The sequence below is a fragment of the Vicia villosa genome, linkage group LG6 (genome assembly GCF_029867415.1).
Source record: "Vicia villosa cultivar HV-30 ecotype Madison, WI linkage group LG6, Vvil1.0, whole genome shotgun sequence".
In the NCBI taxonomy this organism is placed as follows: Eukaryota; Viridiplantae; Streptophyta; class Magnoliopsida; order Fabales; family Fabaceae; genus Vicia; species Vicia villosa.
Window position 1 is genome coordinate 37,534,388 of NC_081185.1, and position 17,059 is coordinate 37,551,446.

General features: G+C 30.6%; 2 protein-coding genes across 2 annotated transcripts; one reads left to right on the plus strand and one right to left on the minus strand.

The window, feature by feature from the left end:
• Nucleotides 1-4,972: 4,972 nt before the first annotated feature.
• On the plus strand, nucleotides 4,973-8,900 carry LOC131609121 (WAT1-related protein At3g28050-like). The gene is made up of 7 exons (XM_058880778.1): nucleotides 4,973-5,270; nucleotides 5,355-5,420; nucleotides 5,523-5,636; nucleotides 6,652-6,886; nucleotides 7,320-7,478; nucleotides 7,579-7,730; nucleotides 8,297-8,900. The coding sequence occupies exons 1-7, from the start codon at nucleotides 5,080-5,082 to the stop codon at nucleotides 8,472-8,474; spliced, it is 1,095 nt and encodes a 364-aa protein (XP_058736761.1). The 5' UTR covers nucleotides 4,973-5,079; the 3' UTR covers nucleotides 8,475-8,900.
• Nucleotides 8,901-9,016: 116 nt separating this feature from the next.
• LOC131609120 (uncharacterized) lies at nucleotides 9,017-13,595 on the minus strand. Its single transcript, XM_058880777.1, has 4 exons — nucleotides 13,425-13,595; nucleotides 12,894-13,069; nucleotides 10,847-11,776; nucleotides 9,017-10,746 (listed from the first exon to the last, which is right to left on the minus strand). The coding sequence occupies exons 2-4, from the start codon at nucleotides 13,055-13,057 to the stop codon at nucleotides 10,644-10,646; spliced, it is 1,197 nt and encodes a 398-aa protein (XP_058736760.1). The 5' UTR covers nucleotides 13,058-13,069; nucleotides 13,425-13,595; the 3' UTR covers nucleotides 9,017-10,643.
• Between the last annotated feature and the right edge of the window lie 3,464 nt (nucleotides 13,596-17,059).

Here is a 17,059-nt window from a genome sequence, read left to right on the forward strand (position 1 = left end):
CATTATTTTTTTTATTTTTTGTGATTAGTATTTAAATTTTTTAATAATTAATTTGGTTTAAAATAATAAAATATTTTTTTATGTTTATGAATCTCCGCGAAAACTTTAGAGATTCACGAGAATAGGCATTGTTTCGTTCAGAAATCATAAATGGATATAGTTGATGAACTAATACTCTCGAACCGACTCAAATCTCTGGTACGACAGCGCGGGATGGACCTATATGGTTAGCACTCCAATGTCCAAGTCAGTTTGAGATTCAAGATGAGTATAGTGAAAAGTGAGAATTAGAAAGTGTACCTTCTTCCTGTGTGAACTGACTTTATACTTTGGGTCAGGTGGAGTGGATTAAAGATGAATCGAACCTTAGTTATTTGGACCTTCGGCTGACCCAGAATAGTTGTCTTCAAGGCTTTGTCGGGCGTTGAATGAGTCGGGAATGCCTTTAGTGATTTTGGTTTGCCTCTGGCATCATGTGTGAGATAGAACTGAAAAGCGTTAAATCAACTAAATAAGTAGAGGGAACAAATGCATTAAATGCATTCTCATCATTGAAACATTTCACTGTCTTTTCTTGACATGTGCACTAATAAGACAAGCTAGGGCATAACGCGGTTGATAGTGCACTTGAGTTTGCATTCCCAAGGAGATATCCAGTTGTTGATATGGTAACTTCCCTCTTTAGTTGATCTAAGTCGTTCAATTATCATTGCCCATAAATAGAAGGAGTTAAGCATTTTGGAAACTTTTCGCAATCCTTGGCATTCGAGCTTATTCATAGTCACTTTATTAAGAACGCTTTTGTCTTATTTTTCCTGAGAGCATTACTCAAGGTAGTTGCAGTTCCTGGATCAAAATCTAAACTCAAGATTTTCCTCCAGCATTTCCTGTTTCCTAGTCAGGATGAATGATAATATTGTTAACTTAGTGAGGGATTATAAGAGTGAAACTTCTTCTGCTGTGAGAACGAGTGTGTCTCATGATTCTCATATCCCTCCCCATGCTCACAATCGTATGCATCCAGAAGTAGAGGACAAAATGCTTTCGTGATAGAGATATGAGACGAAAATGAAGAATAAATTCAAAAGTGAGAATGAAATACATTCCTCGCCTCCGCCTCACCCTATTAACATCCCTAAATGTCTCATACCATATTGGTGACACCCAGGGCCGGTCCCAACTTTTTAGAGGCCCCGGGAAAATAAAAAAGTAGACCCCTAACCAAAAAAAAATTACTCGTCTCCAAAATAAGAAGAATCTCAGAGACAATATCAAAAATATGAAGTTTTGGTTGTTTTTAACAATAAAAGAATTTTAATTCAGATAAGAAGTCATATGCAAATCATTAAAGTATTCAAAATTGAAATATGATTAATTGAATTAAGAATGAGAGTCTTTTAAGTGTCTTAATTGCTCCAATTTCTAAGTCTAATTGGTAAAAAGCTTATTTTTATGATCAGATAATTTGTAAAAACTTTATTTCAAAACACAATTAATAATGAATTTAATTTCATCATAAAAATTTGATAGTAAATAAGCTAATTGTATAACAAACTTTTAAATATTTAATTATAACATATAAATAGACTCTAAAATTTATACTGAAATAAATGAATATAATTGGAATACACTCACAGTAAAAAAAATGTACACCGTCAATTAATCACAACCATTAATTTGTTGAAAACATTTGACTCTTATTTTAATTTCTTTTAAAATAATATAATTGAGTGGTTGTGATGCATTGATAGTGTAAAAAGTTTTACACTAAAAGTGCATAGCATTTAAACTCGAAATAAATTAAAATAAAATTATAAGGGTTACAATTAAAAAAAATTGAATTTAATTTTTATTATAAATTTTAATTAATCATATACAAATTATTTATAATTAAAATTTAATAAATGTTAATTGTCACAAAAATTATATCAAGAACTTATTGCAAACCTATGAAATGACTTGGCACTAAGGTATACTTAAAGTTTATCTTTTTGAGAAAGATTGAAGTGTTATTGTAAAATAATAATCATTGAAATTTTGAAATTTAGAGAAAGATTGATGTTATAAAATAATAATATAATCACTGAAATTTAGAGAAAGATTGAACTGTTACGGTAAAATAATAGTCATTGATTATTGAAATTTAGAGAAAGATTGAAGTATTGTTGTAAAATGAACTGCAAACACTAAAGCTCCAGTAAATGTGGCTTAACCGCCGAGCTACAGCTACAAAGTTGCTTTCTAGCTTCGCTGACAAAAATATATTTTGTGATCTCAGTATTATAAATTTTAACCACACCCCCCCCCCCCCCCCCCAAAAAAATGAGGCCCCCGTTTTTCTTAGGTCATGGGCTGTGGACCTGTGTGCCCTGGCCCAGGGTCGGCCCTGGTGACACCTTAAACTTCAACTATATATATCAACTAATAAAAGATACTACCAAATATCATAAATTGCCCTTAAGTGTCTCTCATTTTTACACAACAAAAATGACTAACCAGTAAAAGACAAATGTCCTCAATATTTCCACTTCTCATCCAATCACCGTGTGCCTTTTGGACTCACAAAATCAACTTCTGCATTCAAAATTAATTTTCCCTCTTTCCCAAATGTTCATTCATTCATTCCCTCTCATTACATTTTTTCTCCTAATCATTTTTCCAACTTTCTCATAAATCATCTCTTCTTTCTTTTTTTCTTTTTATATTCACATTCATACGTGTCATACCTCAAATTTGTCCTACCCCTTTTACTTTTATCTGGCTTTGACTTCTCATTTCATATGTATACCCACCACCTCTCATATAGGAAACTCATGCATCTGCACAGGGTCGGTCCTGACATTTTCGAGGCCCAGGGCAAATAATTAAAATAGATTTTTAATAAAAATATTTTTTTTAAAAGAACATCATGTATTTAAATTATAAATAATATCAATAACATCAAAATTAATCATTTATCCATGTAACTAACATAAAAAATATCATATTCTAATTAATATTCGGTAGCAGACCCGTCTAAAATAATTTGGAGGTTGTGTTCCAATTTTAAAAATTGCTCTTTAATAAATAAAATAATACCTTAAGCAATGTTCTTGCAATATTATAAATAAGATAGACTAATTATAAATCTTAAAATTTGATGGTGTAAAGAAATAATTAAGAAATGTTTTTTTTGGCACTTTTGAAAATAAAATTAAGAAGACAAAAAAACACATGCTAGGAACAGAACTCGAACACACGCATCTTTAGTTATAGTCTGAGGGTTTGTGCCGCTGCAGCCTAACTACATATTTGAAAGCTTGCTAAACTTATCTTTTATATAATATTTTATTTAATATTTTCAAAAGCCCAAAACAAAAAAATTATGAGGCCCTTTATTTTTGGAGGCCCTGGGCTGTGGGCCTGCTTGCCCTGGCCCAGGGCCGGCCCTGCATCTGCATCATACATACTTATAATCAAAGGGTCTTGGGACAAGGCTTATTCATTCCCTCATCAAAAGAAAAGAAAGATGGTGTTTTGCACGTGATCAGATGGATTGTTGGCTCAGGCATTTGAAGATTATTGGATCAATGAACTTCTTGACCTAGGGTTTATTTCTCTAGGCACTTTGGTGCTTTTAAACCTCATGGATCTAGGGTTTCTTACGTAAGGGATCAATTGGTTGAGGGATTTTTTTCTAGGGTTTATTTCCTTAGTTGTTTGGTCAATGGAACTTCAATGGGAATCACTTAGAGGATATGGATTAATGGTTTGATGTTTCTTCTTATGATTAAGGATTGTTAAGCATTATGTGGACTGGGTCCAAATTGGGAATATAATGCTCTAATTAAAAATAAGGCATGGGATTTAGTGCCTCAATCACCTGATGCTAATGTTATTTGGCGTAAGTGGATTTTTGAGACAGGCTAAAACATGTGGATTGCATAATACTGTTCGTGCTCAAAAGTCAAGGTATTTGCTTCCGTTATATAGTTGGTTCAAAAATTCTTGTCAAATATATGACAAGTAACATAATAGTTGAACGTGTTTTATAATTTACTTCCATTAACTTTAGAAAGCATTTAGTGGCACTAGAAACAACCAGTTAGTTTTAGGGGAAAAAATCATGCATAAGTATTGTTTCAAATGATTAAAAGTTGCAAATCTTGATTATTATGTATTTCAATCTTTTCAAGGTTATATCATTGAAAAATCGATTCACACTCACTTTGGGAGAGGTGGCAGGACTGGCGGCCACATACAACATCCATAGTGGCAACACTGGGCTCCTTGGAACATTTCATCATCTTCTTAGTCATCTTACAATTGGGATCGATCCAACTATATTGTCTAACAAGAAGGTATTCTTGGACCAAGACCACATGTCCTCTCAATGTAAATGCACCCAACCTAATTGACATTAAAAATAATAAGTTACACGGAACTAATTTTTTAAATTTGTGTGAAAATGATTATTTTTATTTATAACATGTGATCGGATAATTAATTATGTATATATCATTTATTTGCTTTGTAGTATAGTATAATATTAATTTGAGTTTTTATTGCTAACAAAACAGTTATTGTAATATTTTATGTTGAAACTGCCTCTTATTTTCTGAAAAATCTAGCATTAATTTTAGGGAAATCCTAACTAGTGTCTTTGAGCAGTGATAAATTTTTTTAAAAATATGTATATTTATTTATTGGAAATGAATTAAAAATTAAAATATTGTCTTTTATAAATAAAAAATATATTTTATTTATTTAGTATGCTTAAAGAATATCCTGAGGATACTCATTAACGAGACCCTTAATTTATTAAAACAAAATATTTTGGTTCTCTCTAACTAAATAAAAAAACTAGATAAATTAAAATAGAGACGCGTTGATTTGAAACTATGTAGTGCTCTATACGTCACCAATAATATCAAATAATTAATCAAAGTACTCCATGGCAATAACAAGGTTATTAATATCATATCCAAAATTTGCATTATTAAAGTGCTACAAACCAAATTATCTATTTGGATACCACACTCCACTTCAACCCATTGTTTCTTAACCTCACTGAACTGAAACTTTACTCTTGAAAGAAAAATGACAAAAAAATATTGTTACAAAGATTTGGTTCCTTTTGGTGCCATGGTAACCATGGAATGCATCAACGTTGCTTTGAACACTCTCTTCAAAGCTGCTACCTTAAAAGGAATGAGTTACCATGTTTTTGTTGTCTATGCTTATGCTGTTGCTGCTTTTGTTCTTCTTCCTTCACCCTTTTTCTCCAAAAGGTTCATGAATTTTATATAAATATTCATGATTAACCTTTAATTTTACAGTCTCAATAATCTTTTAATTCTTTCAATTTTTTTCAGATCAAGAGTTCTTCCTCCTTTGAGTAAACCTGTATTATACAAAATTGGTCTTCTTGGGTTGATAGGGTACATACAAATTTATTAAGCATGCAATTAATTAATTTTTACTAATTTTGAGTGTTTATTTATTTATTTATTTATTTTGTTTAATTTGTGAAAAAATTGCAGAAGTTCATCTCAGATAATGGGTTATACAGGTATTAGTTTGAGTTCTCCAACTCTTTCATCAGCTATCAGCAACTTGGTGCCAGCTTTTACCTTCTTGCTTGCCATCATTTTCAGGTTTCTTCTTATTTTATTATTTTAATTTTTGAGTAATCTTTATGTGCAAGCATGTTTTGGATTGGAGTTTAGTGTAAAGAACAAGGAAATTAAAATATACTAATAATTCATTACTTGGTTTTCAACTTAGAAAAAGTTGGCTTTGATAATATTTTATATGGGAAGTTAAAGTTTGAAATGGGGTCACCATATTTTTTTAATGTATGACGACTATATTAATTATAAAAAAATATTTTAATTAAATTTATATGTTTGTCCTCTAAATTGAGAAGATTGGTCAAATAGTTGTTAGATTTGTGATTTAAAAACGTTGATAATTACTTTTTCCGTCTCGTGTTCTCTTTCCTATTTTTATTTGTTAATAAGGTAAGTTATTTTAGTAAATAAGACTCATTTTATCATTGAAAACAACATAATTAATTATTTTTTTAAAAAAATGTGAAAATCTTAAAGAGTACACATATTATGAAACGGAAAGAGTAATACTTATTGACCTTGCGTGTGTTGGCCACATTACTTGGATTATTTTGACCAAAAGCTTTATGAAGTTTTAAAATGGTGTCTAACTTCAAAATAATTGGTGACACACGTAATCATAGGTTTTATTCATATCAATACCCTCAACGATGAATAGGTTGAGAAGAACATTTACAAACGAAAATTTAGGAGCTTTATTTATATTGAATAATTAACAAATTATAAAAGATATTTATCATAATAATTATTAAAAAATATAGATTATATTCTTAAAATAATCTATCAGAAATTTAATTCACTTGCATATTATTGTTGATATTTTAGAATAGGACTTTGATATGTTATTGAGAAAAACCAAGAATAGGACTAGGACAATTCAATGAGCTGGCCACCAGAACCGTCTACTTCACGATTCTATCTCAAAACTTCACATTTATGCCCTTAATTACAGGGTTAGTTTAGAATCAAATATGTGCTGGTGTTTCCCAAACTCTTATTGTGTATTAATTCATTTTTCTCTTGATTTAATTTATTTAAGGATGGAAAAAGTAGCTATAAGAAGTTCAAGTAGTCAAGCCAAAGTGTTGGGGACCATAGTGTCTATATCAGGAGCATTTATAGTGACACTTTACATAGGACCACCAATCATCATTCCACATAGACCTTCACTTTCACTTCATCAAACTCTTAAATCTTCAGATCAAAATTGGGCCATTGGTGGCCTTCTACTTACAGCTGAGTATATATTGGTTCCCATGTGGTACATTGTACAGGTACAAATATTTTGGTTGCTATAGTATGTTTGAAGCTTCTAACTTACAGTAGTTTCTTTACATACTTATAATGATTGGGGACAAACAAACATGTCTGTTCCGTTTAAGTCTCCTTTACAAAATCTAGAAAAAAAACGAGACAGGGTAAACGGACCATGCATTCTTAAAATTTAAAAGTCGAAAAAAAAAAAGTCATGTTTGCCTCATTAATGCTCGCGCCTGTCAAAAAACAGGGCAGGGGCCTACAACCGGTCCACTGAAAATTGCAGAAAAAATAGATACAGGTCTAAAACCTTAGCTTGGCCTGCCAAAAATTACGGCGAAACAGATATGTCCGACGAGTCATACCCGTTTTGCCACCCTTATAATGATGGATCTCATGTATTCATGATCAAAATAACACTAATTCTCAAATTTTCTTTAAAACCTACAGGTTCAAATTATGAAGGTGTACCCGGATGAACTAACAGTGATCTTCTATTACAACTTAAGTGTGAGCATTATTGCTGCAATTGTAGGAGTGATAAGTGAGCCAAATGCAAGTGCTTGGAAAATAGGATTTGATACATCACTTGCTTCCATCCTTTGCTCGGTAGGTTTAGGAATAAGATGCCATGAAAAAACAAAATACAGAACTTTAATCTATATTGCTTAGTATTACTAATTATGATTTATATAATTCATATTTTTAGGGATTTTTTGGATCATTCTTGAACAATACTGTTCACGCATATGTACTGCGTATAAAGGGGGCGGTGTATGTTGCAATGTTCAAACCACTCTCAATTGTCATAGCTTGTGCCATGGGAGTAGTGTTCCTTGGTGATACTCTCCATCTTGGAAGGTACTATCATTTATGATAATGTTCAATTCAATTCTCAATTACAAATCAAATCTTCATTCAAATAGTCAGTTTTTATGTTATTTTCATTAGTTATCCTACAAGACTTGTAGATATAAGCTAAAACTTACTTATTCACTTGTCATAAGTTCTATCAAATAGTTTTACGACTACTTAAGTCAGCAGATAAGTCTAAATAAATCAATTCAAGCCGACCTATAACTAAGGGGTTGAGCTTAACTGGTTAATGAAATCAATTCAAGCTGACCTATAACTAAGTGGTTGAGCTTAACTGGTTAATGAACTCCAACTAAAGCTGAATCCTTCAAATAGTACTTGAGTTGGATCCTAACTGAAACAGTTCATGGTCAGGATAAAACTCACTTGAGACGACCACGACAGCAACACAAATAGCTACTGTATTCATGGTATCCCATTAAGAGATCCAAACACTTCCTCATTCAGTTCATCTATCAACTAGTACATACATTATAGTGGAAGAGAGATAATTCAAAGTTTAGTCTGTTGCATTTTTAACTAGTTTTAAAATTCTTCTGTGCTTTTTGCAGTTTAGTTGGAGCGACAATAATATCGATTGGGTTTTATACTGTAATGTGGGGTAAAGCAACGGAAGAAGAGGTGGTTGAAGATGTCCCTAGCCACGAAACACCAACTACACAGAATGTTCCTCTCTTGCAAAGCTATGAAGCTGATAGAGTTGAAAAGAAAATGGATGCAAGTGTATAAAAGAAACTAGCAGCATAGTATCTAAATGCCTAAGGGGACATCATATTTAAGACTATTAAAAAACAATTCAACTGAATGAGAATAGTATCCTTTTCACAAGTTTTCTACAGAGAAGGTAGCAACCTCTGCAAGTTGGGGGGAACAACAATATGTACAAAAGTGACTGAAGATTGAAGACAAGAGAGCAACAATATTGTCTATTGTACAAAAGGCATTTGGGAAGATTCTATAAATAGAACAACTCTATTTGGAGAAGGACAACAAAATTCATTTGTTTCTAATCCAAAACTCTGCCAAAATGAAAACTCTAAATCATTTCCTCCCTTCTCTTGTGCATAAATTGAAGTAAGGGAACTGTTGTTTTGTAAACAATCATTTCATATTATATTGGAAGTATAACTCATATCAAAAAACTTCAAAGTATCATTACTGAGATTCAAGGGTACCCTATTGTATTAAGATAAGATAGTGGAGGCAAATACAACCTCCTTCAAACAAAAACAAAAAACTTGTGAATTTAAGAAGAGACTTCATCAAGGACCTGAGAAGGAAAGGTTCTACCGCGTCTAAGACTGTGTCAACGCTATCCCAGACCCGAGTGAGACCATAACAGTGGTCTATAGTTAGCCACTACCTAATCAGTTAGTATATGGAACTTAATCAATTAACTACTGCAAAATTGCACATAATTTGGTTACTAACGAATCTAACTACACAAACATTGACCAAATCATATAATATAAGGTAATCCAATACACACTTATAAGCACATTTAATACACATATATAACAAGTAGAGAGTTACACTTTCATTCTTGTATTCTTCATTTGCAAGTTTGTTTTAATTTTGCACTATACCCCTTTCCATCTTTGATCTTAATTCCAAGTCTCTTATTCTTTCTATTGTCTTTAATTTTTGCAATAACCTTTATCTTTTTGTTGCTTAAAATCCATCAAGAGGTTGTTTGACAACTCAAGAATTATTTCATTGAGTCCTAATCAATTGAAGGTTTAAGTCCCTATAGGTCCCAACAAAATATCTCACTCAAAGAAGTCTATGTAACACTTACGGGATTAATTCATTCAAACTCAGTTCAACATAGACATTATCAAGGCATTAGAAGAGAAAGAAGATATTAAGATAAAAGGCAAGATCCTAAACCCTTTTTAGGAGGTGTTCTCCAACTTCCTTGACGACAAGAACAAAAGTTGAGGACTTGGACTTGCCTAAGAGCACCTTAAACCTTAGGAAAATTGAAGCACCTAAAATCTGTGTTAGGGCTCCCTGCTTCCTAGTCCTTGGAGCTTTTCTCAGGGTGCTTTGCCTCCCATAATCCCACCATTGATAATTTCTCCAAGTACCCATACCCTACCATATGACACTCTACACCCTGTTGTTGTGCTATATTCTATTTGCATATCTTTATTTGCCCATACCCTACCATTTAAGATTGCTTTCTTTTAATCCAAATTTGAATTGATATTAGCTTAAATTTGAAGTTTAGATTTGATTTATTACTATAACTATATATTATGATTTGTTTTAGGATAAGTTCATATTTAATTTATTTCAAATTTGAAAACAATATCTGTTGTGATTCAAATCTTATATTTGTTTAGTAGAATTACTTTTGTCCATGGGTTGAAGTTTCTGTAAATTATAATCTTCATTTGATACAATCGTTGAGTTTTGTTTTTGGTAGTTTTTCTTTTACAGTTCTACATAAGCAGCTCCCCTAAAAGTAAAAGTAACTCTTCTATGTTGTTGGTTAGTATTTAGAAAAATGAAATGCAATTCCAATAGGTAACTAATTTACTACCAGAACCGGGCAATCAGGTTCTGTCACAAACATAGAGTTTTACCTAACAGTATTATGTAAACTTCATTTTTAAGTCTCAGTATTTTGATAGATTTGCATTTTAGAAGTGAATCATAATTTCCAAAAAAGTAAAGAAAGACACCGACTATCACTCTAAAATGATTCTTTCTGCTAAGTTTGTTCTAAATTTTGAAGCAGTGCCTACATCAATTCTTGATATTACATGTCTAAATTAAAACAGGAAAAATAAAAGACGGTCCTAAATTTTTATAAGCCAGTAATATGCTTACGGTCAATTTAAATAAAACGAGGGAAATCCATAAGAACTGTGAAGAATATATCAGCACATACTATCTTGCACTGAAAACTGGATCTTGATTAGGTGATGGTTGTGTCTTTCGAGTGTATTTGAGTAATAAACCTTCTGCAGAAAGACCTGGTACATTCAGATCCCTGAAACATTGAAAAAGAGAAAATTATTTAAAATATATGTATATCAATAAAATAAAATGATGAAGCATTTTAATGTACCAAAGTTACATGATATCTTAACCTGATATAAGGCTGCAGATCTTTCCAGTCCCATTTTGCACGCTCTCTGAAAAGAATGGAGAATCGTTCAGCTGGAGTGGAAGGCAAAGAAGAGACGCGGAACGCACGAACCCAAGTCTCAACTCCAAGTTTCTCTGTCAATACCTCTCCTTCCATAAGATCAAAAGATGGCTGCATTTCGTCTGGAGTCTTCTTCCTCCATTCTTCCATAAAACTCTCTAACTTCCTCTTACCTCCTTTCAGGATTTCTCTTGCAAAGTGTATGCATACCCGCTTCTCATCCAACTTCCACACACAGCTTTCCATGCAATCATTTTCATTTACTTGCTTGGCATATACATGCAAGCAATGCCTTGCAAGAACCATTGGAAATCCGTCTGATTCCAGCATATTCACAACTTCATCTTCATTTAGAGCATTGAGTGACCAGTCATTCAACACTGAATTTTTCAAAAGCACTCCCAGAATCATGTCCATGTAGCTCTCATCAACTAATCTCCAATACCCATTAATCTCCACAGCAGAAAGAGCCTGCAATCCAAATCTTAATTCCCCGTCACTAGCTTGAATATTGTCTATAAGATCATTCCAGTTATATAATCCCGCTCTTGACTCCTGATTCTCTTCTAAAATTTCCATGTCATTTTCGTCAAATCTGTAAGTGTTTTCTGAAAGAAGCAATTTGAGTTTATCAAGTTTGGGGGAAACCTCAATAAGCTCCAAACTACCAGGTACAACTTTTATTATACGTGCAACCGCTTTCTCGTCAGTATTGTTAATGTCATTCTTCTGCTGATTTTCATACGATTCTGATTGATTTTCTGGTGGTACAAGCAAAACAGAGTTGGAAGTTCCAACAAATTTCATAGCATATGTTTTTGATTGAGTACAAAGAACCGCATCCTCATCAGGCTGTCCTCTTAAGACCATCCTAAATTAGAGAGAAATTATGTAATACAAGACAAAGACAGCGAAAGAGTCACTATTAGAATTAAATTAATATGTATATATTGTAATTACATGTTGATTCCAAGTAACTGCTGTAATTAGGATAAGAATAAATCCTTATATTATGACTCTTTGTAAGTAACTCACACAAAAGGACGCCATGACATGCCTCTCATCTCTCTTCTCAACATGAAGTTATGATCCAAGTTAGGGTCAAATTGCTTTTCTGATCTACCATGAGTTGTTTTCTTTTTTTTAGTGAAGTTCATGAAGAGCAACAAACACAAGTGCGTAAATAATAAGAGACAGTGAAGAAAGAAGACATAAATAACAAGAAAGGAGGATGAAGAAAGAACATTGAGAAATGTGAAATGCAAAAATAGATGAAGATGGTGAAAATGTTGCAAACTTATAATTAAAAGAAAGTAATCATAAACATGGAAAAGAAGAGATGGAGACTGACACCAAACTCAAAGGGGGTGATAAGCCAAATGAAGAAACACCACAAACTTAAAGGGTAACATTAAAACTACGATTAAAAATTAGGTCTAACAATGTTTACTAATTACTAATAAGAGTCAACTATGGTTCTTAACTAAAAATCAAAAAGATGCAAAATGTTCTCTACACTTACTCCAAGAGTAACATTAAAACTACGATTAAAATTAGGTCTAACAATGTTTACTAATTATTCTATAACTAGTGAGGTCAGACCTCCAATCCTTCACCCTATTATGGTGTACATTAAAATGGTATTGTTAATTAATCCTGAATCACAAAAAATAGCTGTTTGTTCAAATTCCGTTGCAATACAATGTTGACGTGCCACTATTTGACAACACTTTCTATTAAACAGCATGTCGCACAACAATAGCAATTTGTTCAAATTCCACTACATTGTAGTACTCTAGCTACTATTTGACAACAATACATCAAAAGGCCCACAACAAGCTCGTCTCATTGTCAAGGAAACACTCAGGTCCCAGGGAATCAGAAGCAATCAGTTAGTAGAGGGTCGGTGATTGCAACAAATCTGTAAATCTATCATTTCATTTCCCTTACAAAGAGTAAAGAATAACATGATGCAGATTAATACATACCTTTCATTCAAAACATCTGGGATCAGTTTCTCGTCGAGCTCTAGAACAATGAGATCATCATGAGGTCCAAAATTGGGGTGATATGCAATAGAAATCGACGATCCAGGAGGCATATTTTTAAGTGTTTCTGCTCCTCCTCCTGAAATCTTCTGTACCGGTTCCATTTCACTCTTTTACTAAACAAAAAGCATTAATAAAAATAAAAATTAAGATCTCTATGCATAATGCAATAAATCAGTGAAAATCAATAACAGTATAAATATTTGATTCTTTCACTACTAATCTACTAGATGCTTCTATACATTTGTCGTTAAAAATATACAGAAAATTTACTAAATAGCTTTCATCTTAGAGATTCAACAAAAGCTACGTTACCAATTGCACAGCTAAAGCGCGCAATTGCGGAATCGAGGCGCGGAGTTTAGATCTGCTATGATGCCATTTGCAGCGGCGGCTATCGCGGCCGCGATTCGCACTGGAATGGCATCCTCGCGCGCTAATGGGAAGGGAAAATCGAAGTAAAGGGAAAACCTGGACTTTGTGACGTTTTCCGGCGGCCTTCTTTCTTACGAAGGTTAAGTCCGGCTGGGTTTTCCGGCGAGGGTTTGGCTTTCGAGGTAGTAGCTGACTTCGAATTCGACGTGTTTTGTTTCTGATAAACAAGGGCAAAATGGCGCGGTTGCGTTTTGTGATTTTGGAGGGATTAGCTGAATTTTTTTTGTTTTAGATTTTTGTTAATTATAAAAAACTAGTATTTAGAGTATTTTAGACCCGTGCGAGGCACGGGTTAAAACTTCTAAGTAAAAAAAATATTTTAGAACTACTTATAATCTACAAATAAAATTATAATAACATTATAATCTATTATAATATGTATTTGTTATTAGTAGTTTATATAAAAAAAATCTTTAAATAATAAAATATTTATTATTAATAGATATATTTGTATTACTTAATGATTTAATTTATTTAACTATAAAACAATTTTCTAATTTATAAATTACGATGTTAATTTAAAAGGATTAGAATTAGTGAAATGATTACATCAATACTCCCTCCGTTTTTTATTATAAGTCGTTTTAGACTTTTCACACAGTTTAAGAAAAATAATCATTGTTATATGAAAATGAGAAATTATGAAGGTTTTTACAAAATTATCCTTCATTAATGACATATGAAAGATAAATTTATATAATTGAAAGGAGAGAGAATAATAAATATTTAAGGATATAATAGGAAAAGTAGCATTAATTATTCATTGAAATTGTAAAGCGACTTATATTTAAATACAATTTTTTTTCCAAAACGACTTATAATAAAAATATTGTTTTTTCATATAAAAATATCGCTTTTTCATATATTATCTTTAAAAATATTGTTTTTTAAATTAAAAATAATTTCAAAATAAAAATATTAGTAACATAAATAATTAAAAAATAATATATTTTTCTCGTGTTTGAATAACCATATAAAAAAAGGACACGTGAGTTGGAGGAAATATGAATTTTTAGCAAATGTAAATACAAAATTTTAAACAACCATATAATAGTTTTAATTAGATTAATAGAGATATGAATGTAACAATAATAATGGTAATTAAAATTAATATAGTTCATTTAAAAAGAAAAAATTGTGTTTTTCATTAGAAAGGTATGTATTTATCAATCATAATTGTCTCATATTTTTTTTTATTAAAACATGTATTTTTATTATATTTTTTAATATAAATACTTCTATTTTATATCAACCAAGAATGTGATTCTTTAAAAATTTTAATAATATAATATCACATAGAAACATTTATAGATATTAACTAATATTAATATCTTTATTAATATAGGGATCACTTATAAACTACAAAAGTATCTTTAAAATTTATAAATACATAAGATTACGTATTAACATCTCACTAATTAAATACCTTGATTATTTTTTGATTTAATTCACCTAATTAAAAGCATATATTTATTTTTTAATGATTTACTATTCCTGTATTTTATTTTATAAATTATTTGTTTACTAAAATTTGATTTTTAATTATAAACAAATTGAAATAATATTTTAAAAAAATCAAAGTTTTTAATCGGTGTATGTAGTAATACTTGTGTGATTCTATGTATTTTTTTTTTTTTGGAATGAAGAGATTGTGTAAGATAAATTTTGGAACACAAATCTTGGAATGTAGAGTTATATTTTGGAACCCCTAACAAAATCTTTAAAAAAATGATATAATGACAAGTATCATAATACCACCTGTAAAAAAAAATATAAAGAAAAAAACCAAGTATCATAATAATAATAATAATAATAATAATAATAATAATAATAATAATAATAATAATAATAATAATAATAATAATAATAATAATAATAATAATGTGAATATACTTGAATTGACAATCATACTATTTGGAGAATTTGAATAATTAGAAATTTTTAAATAATACTACCAAGTAAAAAAAAAAAATCTAAAATGAAATACAATTATTAGAATGAACTTTTATAGTAATTGTAGTAAATATTCTATATATTAATTAAATCTAATAAATGATAATTTAATTATAATTATTCCTATTTGTAGCTATATTTTCTTTTGTTTTTTTTTATAAGTAATGAAATTTTAAATTAAGATTGAGCACGAAACGTACTCAAATTGTCACCTTACAACATTCAACAGTTTAAAAACTGAACCGGAATTTCCTTTTGGTAATAAGCTTGAGATAATAGTAAAATAAATATATGTTTTAACTCATGCCAATCCGAACAATCCCAACTCCTGAAAATTATTTGCAAACAGCTCCTCAAAAATTTAGCAACCATAATACCTTTGGGCATATGCCAAGCACTTTCAAACATAGGAGATGGTTTGTCATATTACTAATCCAAACCTTTAGCTTGACAAATCCTGTTATGAAAAATTCTGTGATAACATACTGTTATGAAAACATACTGGAATTCTGTTATAAAAACATATGGGGATAAGTGCTCTTGATGGATTTGTTGATAAGTAGCAATGTGATGCTTTCAATAACTTCTCTTCATCTCTAACACTAAAATTTTTATAAACTCTTTCTCAAATCCTCCAACTTAAATAATTTTTGTTCCGTCTTAATTTCCCTTTGCCGCAGCATATGTTATCTTTGGTCCAAGACTCATTTCTTCTGCATCTAAAAATCAAACAAATTTAAAAAAAAATCTCACTAAAGTTATCAAATTGAGATAAAATTAAGCTAAATCTAGAAAATACAAAACCATGCCAGAATGATAGAGAAGGGGGTTACCGTGGAGGGGCTTCGTGGTAGCCGGTTCTGGTTTTATATGTTAGGAATATGTGTTTTGAATTGAGGAGGATGGAAGAAGATGGTTTTGTTGAGGAGGAGAGGGAGATGAAACCTTAGGGTTTGCTTGTTTTAAAAAGTTGTTGTTCTATTGTGGCTTTTTATTAAGAATCTTTGACAGGAAAAATTAAATGATGGAAGGAGAAAGGATTTGTCTTGTTTCTATGCAAAATATCACGCTTGAACAGGATTAGAAATTCAAAACATAGGTTATATAAACATTACTTTATTATATTGATAATAGATTAAAATAATTGATCTTACTAATTGATCTTTATATATTTAAATCTAGATAACTATAATTAAATCTTTTTAAAAATAAATTCAAAAATATAAAAAGCTTAATCAATTAAATTAATTAAAATAATTGATTAATATTATTAATATGAATAATTGATCCAAGAGAGAAATGAATAGTTTACATAAAAAATACAAATGACTTTTCATTTCTCAATGTCACTTGTAGAATTTGAAATTTTGGCATGGCCCAAGAAGAATTGCAAAGAAAAATGTGTGGTCACAATATATCATATTAATGTATTTTTTTTAAAAAAATAGCAATAAAAAAATAAATTAATAAGTATTGATATTAATAGAAACATTACTTAATATAATAAATAAAAATAGCATATAGTCTAATATGTTGACACTTGGCAAACTTGCCAAAATACTCATCTTGCTTTATTATATTGTATGATAAAAAATAAGTATTCCCTGTCATTCCTTTTTACTTGTGATATTTGTAAAGGAAAATGCTTAATGTTAAAAGAAAAGAGTTTAATGGTAGTGCACTGTCGGTGTAAAGAAATATTACACAGACATTCAATT

Bases quoted from the DNA above. Each gene is read 5' to 3' on its own strand.
- LOC131609121 (XM_058880778.1), top strand. From the start codon at position 5,080: ATGACAAAAAAATATTGTTACAAAGATTTGGTTCCTTTTGGTGCCATG. The intron at 5,271-5,354 runs GTTCATGAATTT...AATTTTTTTCAG, and splicing joins TCACCCTTTTTCTCCAAAAG to ATCAAGAGTTCTTCCTCCTT. The intron at 5,421-5,522 runs GTACATACAAAT...AAAAAATTGCAG, and splicing joins GGTCTTCTTGGGTTGATAGG to AAGTTCATCTCAGATAATGG.
- LOC131609120 (XM_058880777.1), bottom strand. From the start codon at position 13,057: ATGGAACCGGTACAGAAGATTTCAGGAGGAGGAGCAGAAACACTTAAA. The intron at 11,777-12,893 runs GTATGTATTAAT...TCTCTAATTTAG, and splicing joins CCAGATGTTTTGAATGAAAG to GATGGTCTTAAGAGGACAGC. The intron at 10,747-10,846 runs GTTAAGATATCA...TCAATGTTTCAG, and splicing joins GATCTGCAGCCTTATATCAG to GGATCTGAATGTACCAGGTC.